We start from the raw sequence: 13,093 nt of genomic DNA on the forward strand, positions 1-13,093 counted from the left end.
GTAAAATAATCTTTAAAAAGGTTTGTCGTGCATTTTTCGGTGTTTCGTTTTTCTAAAAATTTGTTAAAATTTTTACCTTCAGAGGTGTGGTAAAGACATTTCATTATAGACGCATTATAAAAACTAAATGAATATTGAAAACAAAAATAATAATAAGCTTTTGTTATTAGTATTTAAAAAAAAAAAAAAACAAAAGCAGCTGCTGTTTACACTAACAAAGTATTTAAAAAACATGTGTGTGAAGGAGGGTTGTGTCTTTTATTTGTTTGTTTATTTTTCATGATATTATACTCCATTTAAGAATACTATATACATATATGTATCTTATTTGCACACACGCACAGTACTTTGCATTTTACCTTCCTTTGGCTAAATATTGATTATAAACAATAACAAATACACAAACTGAAAACTGTTGATTATGTATTTTCGATTGTTTATTGCCCATTTTTCAATTAAACGTAGACATAAACACTAGATCGATGATCAGCACAAAGGGAAGATCACGTAAGCATTTATTAAAAAAAATCTGATTTGTTACTACATACACGAAAAACTATGTTTAGTTGCTTTAGCGTGTAAAAACTCGGACCCTGTTGGCTATAGACGCCGATTACTACTCTTTAAATTTGTTTGGACAACGTAGTTGAAAGATACGGGTGTAAAAATACACAATATTAATGTTTTGTATCAGTCTAATAAATATACATTATGTGTGAGAGAATGCCAGTTTGTAAATGTATAATGCTTCCCAAATGCCGCCATATTTATTCATGTTTTCATCATTATTGTAATAGTGATAAGTCCCTGTCTATGCTCATGTACATATATGTGGGTGAAATTTTTTAGTCCGTCCATAGTTTGTTCAATATTGTTATTGTTATTCCTCTACTGCAATTTGAATGCATCTGTTTGCAAAAAGAAATTCACTCTTGCAAACGCAACATACTTCCCTTCCTACAATGTTGTTATGAGTTGGTCTGTCTGTCTTTTTGTTAAACATTGTAGCTAAAATTTTGATGTAAAATGACATGTTGACGGACAGCTTATTTCCAAAAACGAAAAAGAGACTACACTAAAATTCAATTAAACAAATGTCGTAAATTGAGATGTCGTGAGTTAAGAAAATAGCAAAATGCTGCAGCATGTTGTTGTAGTCGTCGTCGTCACACGTAACGATAACATGACCTAAATGTAGGGATGGCTGACTGACTTGCTGACTTTTGGGTTTCTAGAGTAAGTTCAATGAATTATGCTTTCATTTGAAGTTAAATAAATTGAAATTGAAGTTTGTTTGAAATTTGTAAATCGTTGCAGAAAAGCTGAAAGATGTTAGCTTAGTTGCAGTAGAAATCAGTATAAAGCAAAGCATGCATACAAAATACTCTGTTAGTTTTCCATACAAAATATACTGACAGACCAGAACGATCCTGTTAATATAGGGCGAAACGATTACAGGGGATCTGTACCAAAAACAATTGATTCGTTTAAAGGGGCATTGGCGAAAGATAGGTTTAATGGTACGTATACTGACTGTGCATACAACACTACGAACATAACCAAATATGATGAGCGAAATGTGACGAATGCAAACCATAACATTGTCTAGAACTTCTCGAAATTAGATGCGAACGACATTGAAGCGATGATACGTGGTATATAACACCCCTAAGGATATTGATTGGAAAATTAAAAAAATGAAGGAGTTTCTGAATGGTCGAGTAATAATCCCTCTTTAAAGGTGATGTCACCCCCAAAAATCTCCATGTAAAACTATGCACAACAAGCTACACAGCGGCCTAAGGAGCAGTACAACTTATAAAGTACATAATTTAAAAAGTATGACGTTACAACTTTTGTATTAGGTTAATTAAATTGTATGCGAACTTTTGATGACTTTATAATAATTAGAACAATTTTAACTTTACGTGGGAGGCGTTAAAAACATCTGTTCACATTTTAATGCCATACATAGAATTAATAATTTAGAATATTATTTTACAAAGATAATTTGTCAATACAGTATTGTTCGAAACCTAAGCAACTTTTTTTGGCATTGTATACAAAGTGCTATATTTTCTATTTTAATTGATTTATTCAAAATTATATAATTGATAATAATAATATTATGTGTCTACATTATAATAACAACAACAAAAGTTTAAATCCATTTCGCTGTGAGTTATAAGAAAATAATAACTGAATTAACTCCATAAATAGCTGTTCGAAACTGAAGCAACTTTTTGATCTTCATATGAAAATCTTTGATCCTTTTGAGTTCCAAACACCTTTATGGAATAGATTAGTTACTAGTGTAGTTCGTAATGAAACCCAATCGGATTTTAAGCTATTCGCCCCTTCAATGTTTTCTAAAACGGCGAGTTCCGAAACAGCACTTCAAAACGCCGAACAGCATCTCTAAGGGATTTGAGTCAGGAAATTTTGATGAGCAATCAAAGAGTTTGGGTCCTATTACCCGATAACAACTCTTAGATCAACTTTGCCAAAGGTTTTGTTTCATTATCATGCTGAAAATCGCAATAAAGTTGATCTGTTCGATGTACTCAATCATATGATTCATTTTGTTGGCGAAAAACGTCCCAAAAGGAAAAACAATCCAACTTTGTTTGTGTTTCAACATCAGGACTAACTCTTCTCTTTAAAAAACATAGCCACACCCTAAAATTTTGCCCTCTATTCATTATTGGGCCTTTACTAAAAGGGTATATTGTAATATTTCCTTCAGCCTCTGAGCCTCGCATACTCTGTTTGAATTTAAGACGGAAAATGTGGACCCGTTTGTAAATAAAACTGTTTTTATTAGTCTTGCGTAATCTATTTCAATATTCTACCCAAAATTGTACAAAATTTTTGAAAAAATCGAATTTCTTTAAGTAAACTCTGTGCCATGTCACTGCAGGATTCATATGCGGTTACATCATCGTACATTAAAGACTTAAAAAAGCATGGAGGTCACACAATTAAGGTTATGGGCAAGATTTTTAGTGAGTAGAGTAAGTCCTGATGTTGAAATACAAATAAAATTGGATTGTTTTACTTTCTGGGACATTTTTGGCCAACAAAATAAACCAAAGGATTAAGTACATTGAACAGAACAAATTACTTTGTTGCGATTTTCAGCATGATAACGAACCAAATCCTTTAGCAAAGTTGATCTAAGAGTACTTATCGTATAATGGGACCCAAATTCTTTGATTGTCCATCAAAATCTCCTGACTCAAGCCCCTTAGAGATGCTGTTCGGCATTCTGAAGCGCTGGGTCGAAACTCGCGGTTTTAGAAAACATTACAGCTGGCGAGTGGCTTAAAATCCGATTGGGATTCATTACGAACTACACTAGTAACTAATCTATTCCATAAATGTGTTTGGAACTCAAAAGGATCAAAGATTTTCATATGAAGATCAAAAAGTTGCTTCAGTTTCGAACAGCTATTTATGGAGTTAATTCAGTTATTATTTTCTTATAACTCACAGCGAAATGGATTTAAACTTTTGTTGTTGTTATTATAATGTAGACACATAATATTATTATTATCAATTATATAATTTTGAATAAATCAATTAAAATAGAAAATATAGCACTTTGTATACAATGCCAAAAAAAGTTGCTTAGGTTTCGAACAATACTGTATGTCACCTTTAGACATAAAGAAATCTATTTATTTAATTATAATTTTAACAAAAAGTTTGGAAAATTTCATTAAGTGTCTTCCGGTGTTAAGAATAATCAAAATTAATTATAAAATTTTAAATAAAAATTAAAGCAATTAACTAATACTAACACTAAGTCTCAACAGCAAATAGCACCAACAATATATCACATCATCATCATTGCCATAATCATTCTGGTCTATACCAAACACAACATCCGCATAGAATTAAATGAATGAAGAACAAAATAAAAAACACGATACATATTAACCAAAAAAAAAATAATAAAAACAAAAACTTTAAATCAACTCTGATTAAAATTAAGTACTAGGGAGAGAGAATTAAGTATGGAAAAAAAGTGTTGCGAAGCGATAGTTAAAGCATGCAACCTCATTAAATTTGGAAACCAACAAAATTCAAACTAAAACACACAAAGTTATGAAGCTTCTATCGTTGTTGTTATATATGTTTGAGTATCTCTTTGTAATAACTCCCCTTGATCTAAAACCAAAAGTCTCTTTATACACTCTACTAACTTTAAACTGATGGTAGTGTTCGTTGTGATGATTATGATGGCAATGATGATGATTATGATGAAAATGAAGAAGATGGTAACATTCATTCGCTTAGCAATACGAGTACTTGGTTGGCACTTGTTTTCTCAAACTTATTTTCAAAATAAAAGAAAAAACTTAACATGGAAAAACATTAGAAAAAACTGTTATAAACAATAATGCAATCGAGACATGACTAGAGGGATATTGTACACATATGGTTTAATATACGTGGCTATATTGATCAGTATTATAGAAATAAATGAAACACGCAGCTCCTGCGAAATATTTTGAAAATTTTAACGATACTTAGAAAGAGTATTCCTCTATGTTATCTTAAAATTGTTTTACTCACTAAAATGTTGAGATTAGAACTGGTCCTCAGTTTAAATTTTACCTAGAAATAGTTCTATTTCAATTCCATTTTCATTTGATTAATTACAATAAGTTCACCTGCTGACAATTTCGGAACCGATCACTGCCATTGTTATGTGTTAGCTGCTATATAGATATATAGATGATAGATGATCTCCTAAAAAACTTTTTCTTCTTCTTTATATAAAACTCTAATCGAAATCAAATTACAGAATACCCCCCTGAATTTGTTTGTTCAAGTTTTTTGTTAATGAAGTAGAATATTTCAACTTAATTTTCAATCTAACCAAGTAGTTACACATATAAACGAATGAGTAAATTGGTAAAACGTATGATTATTGCTATTCGTTTGTTCGCTTGTAAATGTCTGTTAGTTACGAATACTCTAAATGGATGACTGACTAACAAACTATTTATGTATGTATTTATTTATCCGTCTATTATCTAGCTAAAGCTAGATAGATAACAACTAATACTACTCATCATCTTCATTATGATCATCCAATATTATTAGTTGTTCTCGAAATTTGTGTTCATGTATTGTGTTCGTTTATATTGCAATAAATGGCGGTAATGGTGGTGCAATAGATGAGTAGTGAGTTTTAAGAGTCACTATATAATGCAATCATGGTAATAATTATTATCATAATGATGATTTCGTTTATAAATTATTGCTTTAATAATGATGTTGTAGTTTGTCTATGATGTAGGCAAACTAAATATGTATGATAATGGAAGACTATGAGCACGAGTTGTTTATACTCGACGTATAGACGTCGTCATTATTCATGTTTCTACCACTGCAACTACCACCACCAACACCGCCGCCATGTAAAGCATCAGCTCTATACTGGTAATTCACAGTGCAACATAAACGTATTTGCAGTCGTTATCGTTCAGTGAGTGTTGCGGTAAAAATACATGAATGATGTATTTTTAAATTTTCAAATAATTTTTTTTTGTTTCTTTGTTTTTTGTTAAAAACAAATATACATATAGGAAAAGAATACAATGCACTTGGAGAAATGATAGTTTGATGATGCATCTATTTAGTTTTTTTGCTGCATTAACAAATTCATATGCATATTAAAATTTTTGGTAAAAGGGGGAAGTAATTGCTAATGCTCGTGTAATCTATTACAGTATTTAATCCGCTGTATAAAATATGTAACTGTATATTTTAAAGAATTGAAGAAATTAAATTCGATATTTTTAAAAGTTTATGAAAGTGATCTTAATTGCAATTTCGATCTATCTAAAATCTTTTTCATTCACAGAGATACACTTATCGATCAATGTCAATAACAACAGAATGAGATGAGAAGGCAAATATCGAAGCTAACAAAGTCCATGTTAGTTGCAAGACTATACACCGCAATTAGCTTGCTTAATAGGCCACCTGCACTATATTGTCTCTTGGTTAATGGAGAGGATCTAATCACTTAGATAGTTGATATTCATTCAGAAAGTGATATATCTATTGTAAAGAAGTCTTACATCCACACCACTGGGATGGCACCTGTTGTTTCGACAACAGCGCTTAAAGACATATTTGGTAGCGAGAAATATGTCACTCCCGTCCAACGAATTGGGATTCAACCACTGAAACCATGTGATCACTCAAAGGTCCTCGCTAATAGCCAGAACAGAATACTGTTTTGCAAGCACAGATCTTTCCTAGTTAGGAGCTCTGATTATCCGTGAGTTGAAAACTGAAGTCCCTTGAAACCAGCGATAACTGATAAGGTCTCATTACCCAAGTTCACTATAACATCAAGGTACAGAAAGTTTAGCAAGATAACATGCCTCTGGGGGACTTAATAAACAATTAAAATTTTAAATATATAAACCTAACTACAAGGACATTACGATGTTGATAGAATAAATGCTTGCTTTATAGAATTATATCTGGAAAACCTCAATGCCTGCCAAAATGTTATGCGAATTAACAAATTCGAATTGAATAGCTGCGATTAAGTTGAATGAAGAAATCGTTTACTCTCTTGGGAATTGTCTAACAGGGACCGGAATGAAGAGGAAGAACTGACAGTCGCAATTACTCTGATATTGACCGAATTTTGCCGATATTAAGAAACTTCATATTGGTACTACTTTCCTTTTAGGCTTAAAACATATTGGGTAAATCTGAAACATAACTATGATATTAACAAGGGACTTGGTTCTGTTTTAAAACTACTTCTACTTCACTGTGTACTCTTCAAGTAAACAATGTCTATCATACGATAAACCTATGCGACAAAGTCCCTTCCACATATGACAGTCCATGCTTAACGTCATATTTATAATTTTCCAGCAAATAATCATCAATAAAGCATTTTTATTTCATTTATAATGACACACCCTTTATTGCTTTTAATTTAAAAAAAAATCGAAAAATGCTCAAAACCATGACAATTTACTTTGTAAATCACAGGTGTTTATTTCCATTCAAAAAGAACTTATTTAAATAAATTAGTTAGTTCGTTTTTGGTGGTTGAACAATATTTAGGGATTATGTACATATTATGTTTAACACAAAATAAGATCAGACTTTTTCCTAACATTTTGAAATCATGTTAGAAATCCTACAATTCATGATAAACTTTTGAGGCCTGCAAATGTGTTTAATTAAACATTCGATAGATCGAAGATAACACACTTTCAACTTATGTGATACGGAAGTGAATAGTATTCCTTAAATAAACAAATTATCAAAGTGAAATGCTTTTTATATAGAAATTCCTAATATCACAATAAGTTAGAAGCATTACAAATGGATGTTTTAAGATTTTTTTAACAGATTTCGAGTTTGAAAAATAAGAAATATTTATATTTTCATTAAAATCACTTTATAATATTTAAGCTTAAGTCAAAATCAATATTCTTTTAATTATTAACTACCCACTATAGACAATTGTGTGTCACTAGTTGAAATATTCTCCACCTACCACTGCACCACCACCACATTTAATTGCGTTATGCTTATGTTCTGTACAGTCATATTATGTTTTGTAATCATACAATTTTTAACTCCTTTAGAAAAAAAATTCTCTTTCATCAATGTGTATATTCATAGATTCTAACCGAAACATTCAGCAACATCGATAACAACAGCACAGCAACATTTTCGGCTTCGTTGCTCACCTGTCTCGTCACCGTTGTTGGTTGCACTTTATTATACCCACCATCATATTGATTTTGTCATTCCGTTTGTAACACATCGAAATATTGGTCATAGACCCACAAAAGTATATATATTCTGGGTCCTCATTAAATTCTAAGTCGATCTAGCCATGTCTGTCCGTCCGTCTGTCTGTCTGTTGAAAGCACGATAGAGTCCCAATGGAAAGAGCTAGAGGGTTGAAATTTCACATAAATATTTCTTACAGGTAAGGTTTGTTTGGTATTGAAAATGGGCAATATCGGTCCACATTTTCTGATAGCCCCCATACAAGTGGCCCCTTGAAAAGCAGCTTTAACAGCCATAACTTGCCATATAAAAATACGAATATAGCGATAAAATTCGACATAAGTAAGTTTCTTATTATCCAAAATCATTATGCAAAATTTTATGAGGATAGGTCCATAATTGACCCTACCCCCCATATAAGGTCCCCTTCAGAAAATGATTTTAACGCTCATTACTGGCTTAAAAATACTAGTATATAGATGAAATTCGACCTAAGTAAGTTTCATACGAGTCAAAATCTATCATTTTCTAAAGGTCCCCTTTAGAAAATGACTGCAACGCTCATTAATGGCTTAAAAATACGAGTGTAGCGATCAAATTCGACACAAATAAATTTAATACGAACCAAATTCTGTCTACCAAATTATATTAGGATCGATCCATAATTGACCCTACCCCCTATATAAGGTCCCCTTCAGAAAATTACTTTAACGCTTATAACTGGCCTAAAAATACGAGTATATAGATGAAATTCGACATAAGTAAGTTTCATTCTAGTCAAACGAGGTTTGATGGTGGGCATATAAGATTCGGCATAGCCGAATATAACACTCTTACTTGTTTTTCAATTCAGTTTTTTATCCAAAACACAAATATGTAAGTTTATTTGTGTTTTTGTTTTTTATTAACCATTCCTCTCAACTGTTTTTTTTATTTATTTCGAATAAAAAATATTTTTTCTTTAGATTTGACTATATAAAATAATAAATAGATGAGTGAGTGCATATGTTTTCTATAAAATGTGACCAATAAGCTTCTGTGGCCGGTATTGCCACAAACAATATTTTAACAAAATTAGATATGATCACAGTTGGATTGTTCTTTTTTTAATTAAAGTAAGAAGCCGACAGCATAGTAGATAATGTCATTTGCCTATCTGGAGCAACAAACTTAATGCCTATTTGTCCCTAATATATGCCAAGTGTGTAGTCAGAGTCTCCATGATATCCACTACATATTCAACTTTCCAGCACACTCTACTACAGATTGCCCAATGAATTAGTGGACTTATCCAGTAGAAGTAGGCCTATTTATTGACTTCTGGATTAAAATTGTATACAACAATTGTGAGTCTGTTAGAATGGGGGTTGTAAGACACTAGCAAAGAAGCGCACAACAGATCTGACGGAGGCCTAATGCAATAAAAAGTAGTTAATAATTTCTCTAAGTTAAATCAGCTGTTTATCTAGCAAATTATCTTTTAGTAACCCACTTCATCTAATATAATACCTCCAAAAGCAATTAGTTGGTCTTACTATTCAAAGCACATACACACAAAATAAGAATAAGCATTCATTGTAATAAATACAATTTAGCTGTTAATGCAACTGTTTGTTTAAATTGTTTTATTATTTTATTTAGACAAAACAAAAAAGAGGTATGAAACTTAGTAGAGTCAAGTCGACTAAAGAGTATAATTAAGTTGAGTATAGTGGAGTATTTTAATAATAAATGGAATCGAATGGAATGGTTAATAAAAATGAGCAGAAATACTCAAGTACTGAACAAACAGTACAATATATAAGATACTTACTGCTCTTATTATTGTTCTGGTTGGTTGATTGCATTTGGTGGTAACAAAAGTGCGATCACCCGATGTCTTTTTTTATTTTATATACATATGTATATAATTTTTATTTATTTATTTGTTATTACTTTTTGTACAAGTGGAATAAATTTACAGGGTTGTATTTGTTTATATGTAATAATAACAAGAAAAGTGTAATGTTTTGTTTATATTTAAAAATGTTAATGTATAAGTAATATTTTTTTAATTATAGTCAGTTATTAATATTCTGAACATTTATTCTAGAGAAATGAAATTTAAACGTTCAAATAAATAATCCATGACGTACAAGAGTATGTACGTACATATGTATGTATATATGAGAAAAGATTTACAATTCTTATTAAATAAATACCCATATAAATGCCGCATTTAGTATTATTGATATCTGTTATATTTATTAAAAAATAAATAAATATATTCAATGTCCGTATTCGCTCAAGATTTGTTACAAATATGACCACAAAAACAGCACATAACGAATGTATCATTTATTTTTAACGTTTTCTAAATGAATAAATGAATATATCTTTTATTTTGCATATCAGCAAAAGTAATAATACAATATCTGAGTTAATCTAACGATCCATAGACTGAATGATTATTACTACATTCGGCACAAAATTCAATGGTCGATCAATCGTCAAGTAGATAGTCGTTATATTTTTAAACGTCTTTATCAACTATCAATTACATTTTAAACATATTTTTATAGAAACAAATAAGAGTGTATAGTCGGGCATGGCCCTATACCCCTCAGTATATTAAAAATGTGGATTATTTTTCTAATAATAAAGCATTTTACCTTAACTCCGAAATATTTTAACAATTTGTTAACAAAAAAGTGACTTTCTGAATGAATAATCACTGGGGGCAAAGGTAAATAGAGTTCTATCCGTATAAATTTTGTTAAAACGATTTACGATGAAATTAAAGTTATTTATACAGATTTTCATCGTGATACTAGTGTTTAAAAGTGAATTTTCATTTTCAAGTCAATTTTTGAAGGCGACTTTGTATAGGGGCTAGGGTCAAATGAGTCCCGAACGGCAGTATCATTTAAACTTATATAAAACAATGATTTGCCGATTTTTGTATTTTAAAATAGTTTTTTTTTTTCTTCTAGAAGCAATATTTTGAACAATTAGACAAAAACAAATGATATACATATATCACAGATTTCGGAAAATTTGGCAGACAACTACAACAGTTATCATGTCTTACTATTATTATTGTTTTTTATCGATAAAACTAAACTAACTGTTTACTAACCTTTTTCATATTGGCAACAGCTTCTTCAGCTGCTTTCACGGCCACTTGTGCAACACCCACACCATCGGCCGAAGTGGCATGTGTTGATGGCGATGTGGCATAAATGAACAAGGGCAAAGAGGTAAAGTTGCGCAATGTATCTCCAGAGTCCTTAAAACGGCGACATAATAATAAATTCTTAGCTTGCGTTTCCGGTTGCTGTTGAGTTTGAATATGTTGGCGATAGTCTTGTAAAGCCAAACCTGAGTTAGCGGCACATATTGTTGTGTTGTTGTCTATATTGTTGTGATCTTTAATAATGCCACACCCATGAGGTTGCTCCTCAGCGTCTGCCGCATCATTGACGTCGCCACTAACACCTCCAACATTATCTTCAGTAGTTTTATAATCCATAGATTGAGTGTTGGTTGTAGAACCGTTAGTGTTACTTGCAGACGTTGTTATTGTTGTTGTAGTATTGCTGTTGTTATTAAATTGTTCGTGTGGAGAAGTCGAGGCTAAAATTGTTGGCGATGGTGTGTGATGCGTGTTAAAACAATGACTATTGATGGTACTGCTGCTGCTTCCACATATGGTAACGCTGGAGGTGTCATCGCCACCATCTCCGCCACCACCCCCGCCCTCATCCTCATAATGTATCAATGTTGCCATAGATTTTTAGCAACAAATAATTAATGATAGTTTGTTTTTAAGCTATTTTTAAGAAAATGTCACTTAATTATCCACACAAATTTGAAAATCAAATGAAATTCTTTCGGAAGAATGTAAAGGATTCACTATAAATTTATTATATTTGGAACAAAGACTGCAATTATTGGTCTTTGTTCTGGCTGAAACAAATTCCTACTGCTTTTGTTTAAATGGACGGTTGGTAATTGTTCTGGTTGTTGTTGTCTTTTTGCAAGCATGTTGTTACAACAAACATGCGTCATAAAATCTTAAACATTTGTTTTATTTTTTACACTTTTTAAAAGCGATTGTTTTATATTTCTTTTAGATACGTATATGTAGACTCTTTATTGTCTGCTAACAAAATTCATCAATTCACTTTTTTCACTCACATTTATTGTTGTTATAGCGTGAATGTTATAACTTTTTATTATGTATTCTTTTTTATGCTGAATATTCTTGTCCAGACAGGGAGTAACCCACAAAAGTAACTTTGATGTGCGTCTAAAAGAAAAGCTCAAAAGTGAAGAAGGAGTAGGAGGAGACACACCAAAACTTACAAAATTAAAATTGCAAAAGATGGAAAAGAAGCGAACACAAGCGACAAGCAACCACCACACAAAAAAAGAATTGTCACGATAGCAAAAATTGCACTTTTTGCAGTCTTAACCAAGATTTTATAAACATTTAAGATATTTATCTAATGTTTTTTTATATTTCAGCTAATTATTCTTATTTTTGTTTATTTTTTCCTATATTTTTTTAGAAAATTGTATCTGTTTTTACCGATTTTTTTCTTGACTTTATGTACGACCTTAGAGGAGACACTTTCTTTTTTATTTTTAACTTCGTTTATATATATATTTTGACTGACTTCCTTTTTAGATTTGTTATTGGTAAATTTATTTTGTTTAATACTTTTTAAGTGCTAATAAAATTAACGATTTATTTTGTTGATTTTTAATAAATTTTCTTATTTTTTGCCACCGCTGTTGTTTTTTTGCTTCGTGCGACGGGTGCGATTCAAAGACCTGCGCCGACAAATATTAACGACGGCGGCGACTGACACTAAATATGTCGTCGGCGGCTTAAAATCGACTGTAAGCCGGCTAAGTTTTCAACTACGTTTAGTTTTTAAATTTTCAACGATTTCAAATAAAAACGGAATCCGAGAGATCAGAAAGTGGGATTTTGGAAGCAAATATATTGTTTATAACAACAAAACAGAGCAAGCGCAAAAGTTGTGTGAAAAATTATGCAGGGATGGATAAAAAATTCTTAAAAATTAAATACAAATCCTTTCTCCAAGTTTTACGAGGATCGGCCTATATTTCACCCTATCCTCCATATAAAACATCTTGTAGAAAATCAGTTTTTAAAAAATTTTGCATTAAGAAAATTATCAATAACGTAAAAACAAAGATATTTTATTTATCTACTAGCTATACCCAGTGTGCTTTGCTACCCTAAAATCAATATAAATAAGAATCCCACTTAACGATTTTGATTATTCTA

The 13,093-nt window shown here is 31.1% G+C and overlaps 1 protein-coding gene across 2 annotated transcripts in view; it reads right to left on the minus strand.

Moving 5' to 3' along the window:
- The window catches only part of LOC119612412 (putative GPI-anchored protein pfl2), a 214,439-nt gene extending 201,821 nt beyond the window's left edge, over positions 1–12,618 (minus strand). The window contains exons 1-2 of one of the 2 annotated variants that reach the window (XM_037968228.1): positions 12,365–12,618; positions 10,910–12,082 (exon numbers count right to left, since the gene is read on the minus strand). In XM_037968228.1, the coding sequence (XP_037824156.1) occupies positions 10,910–11,560 (651 nt within the window). In that variant the 5' untranslated portion in view covers positions 11,561–12,082; positions 12,365–12,618. Of the gene's footprint in view, positions 1–10,909 lie in introns of both variants that reach the window. The other variant, XM_037968221.1, reaches the window with a different exon arrangement.
- Positions 12,619–13,093: the final 475 nt, after the last annotated feature.

This window comes from Lucilia sericata, unplaced genomic scaffold (assembly GCF_015586225.1).
Source record: "Lucilia sericata isolate MDLA Ls3-8-SP2 unplaced genomic scaffold, ASM1558622v1 Contig000034F_arrow, whole genome shotgun sequence".
NCBI lineage: Eukaryota > Metazoa > Arthropoda > Insecta > Diptera > Calliphoridae > Lucilia > Lucilia sericata.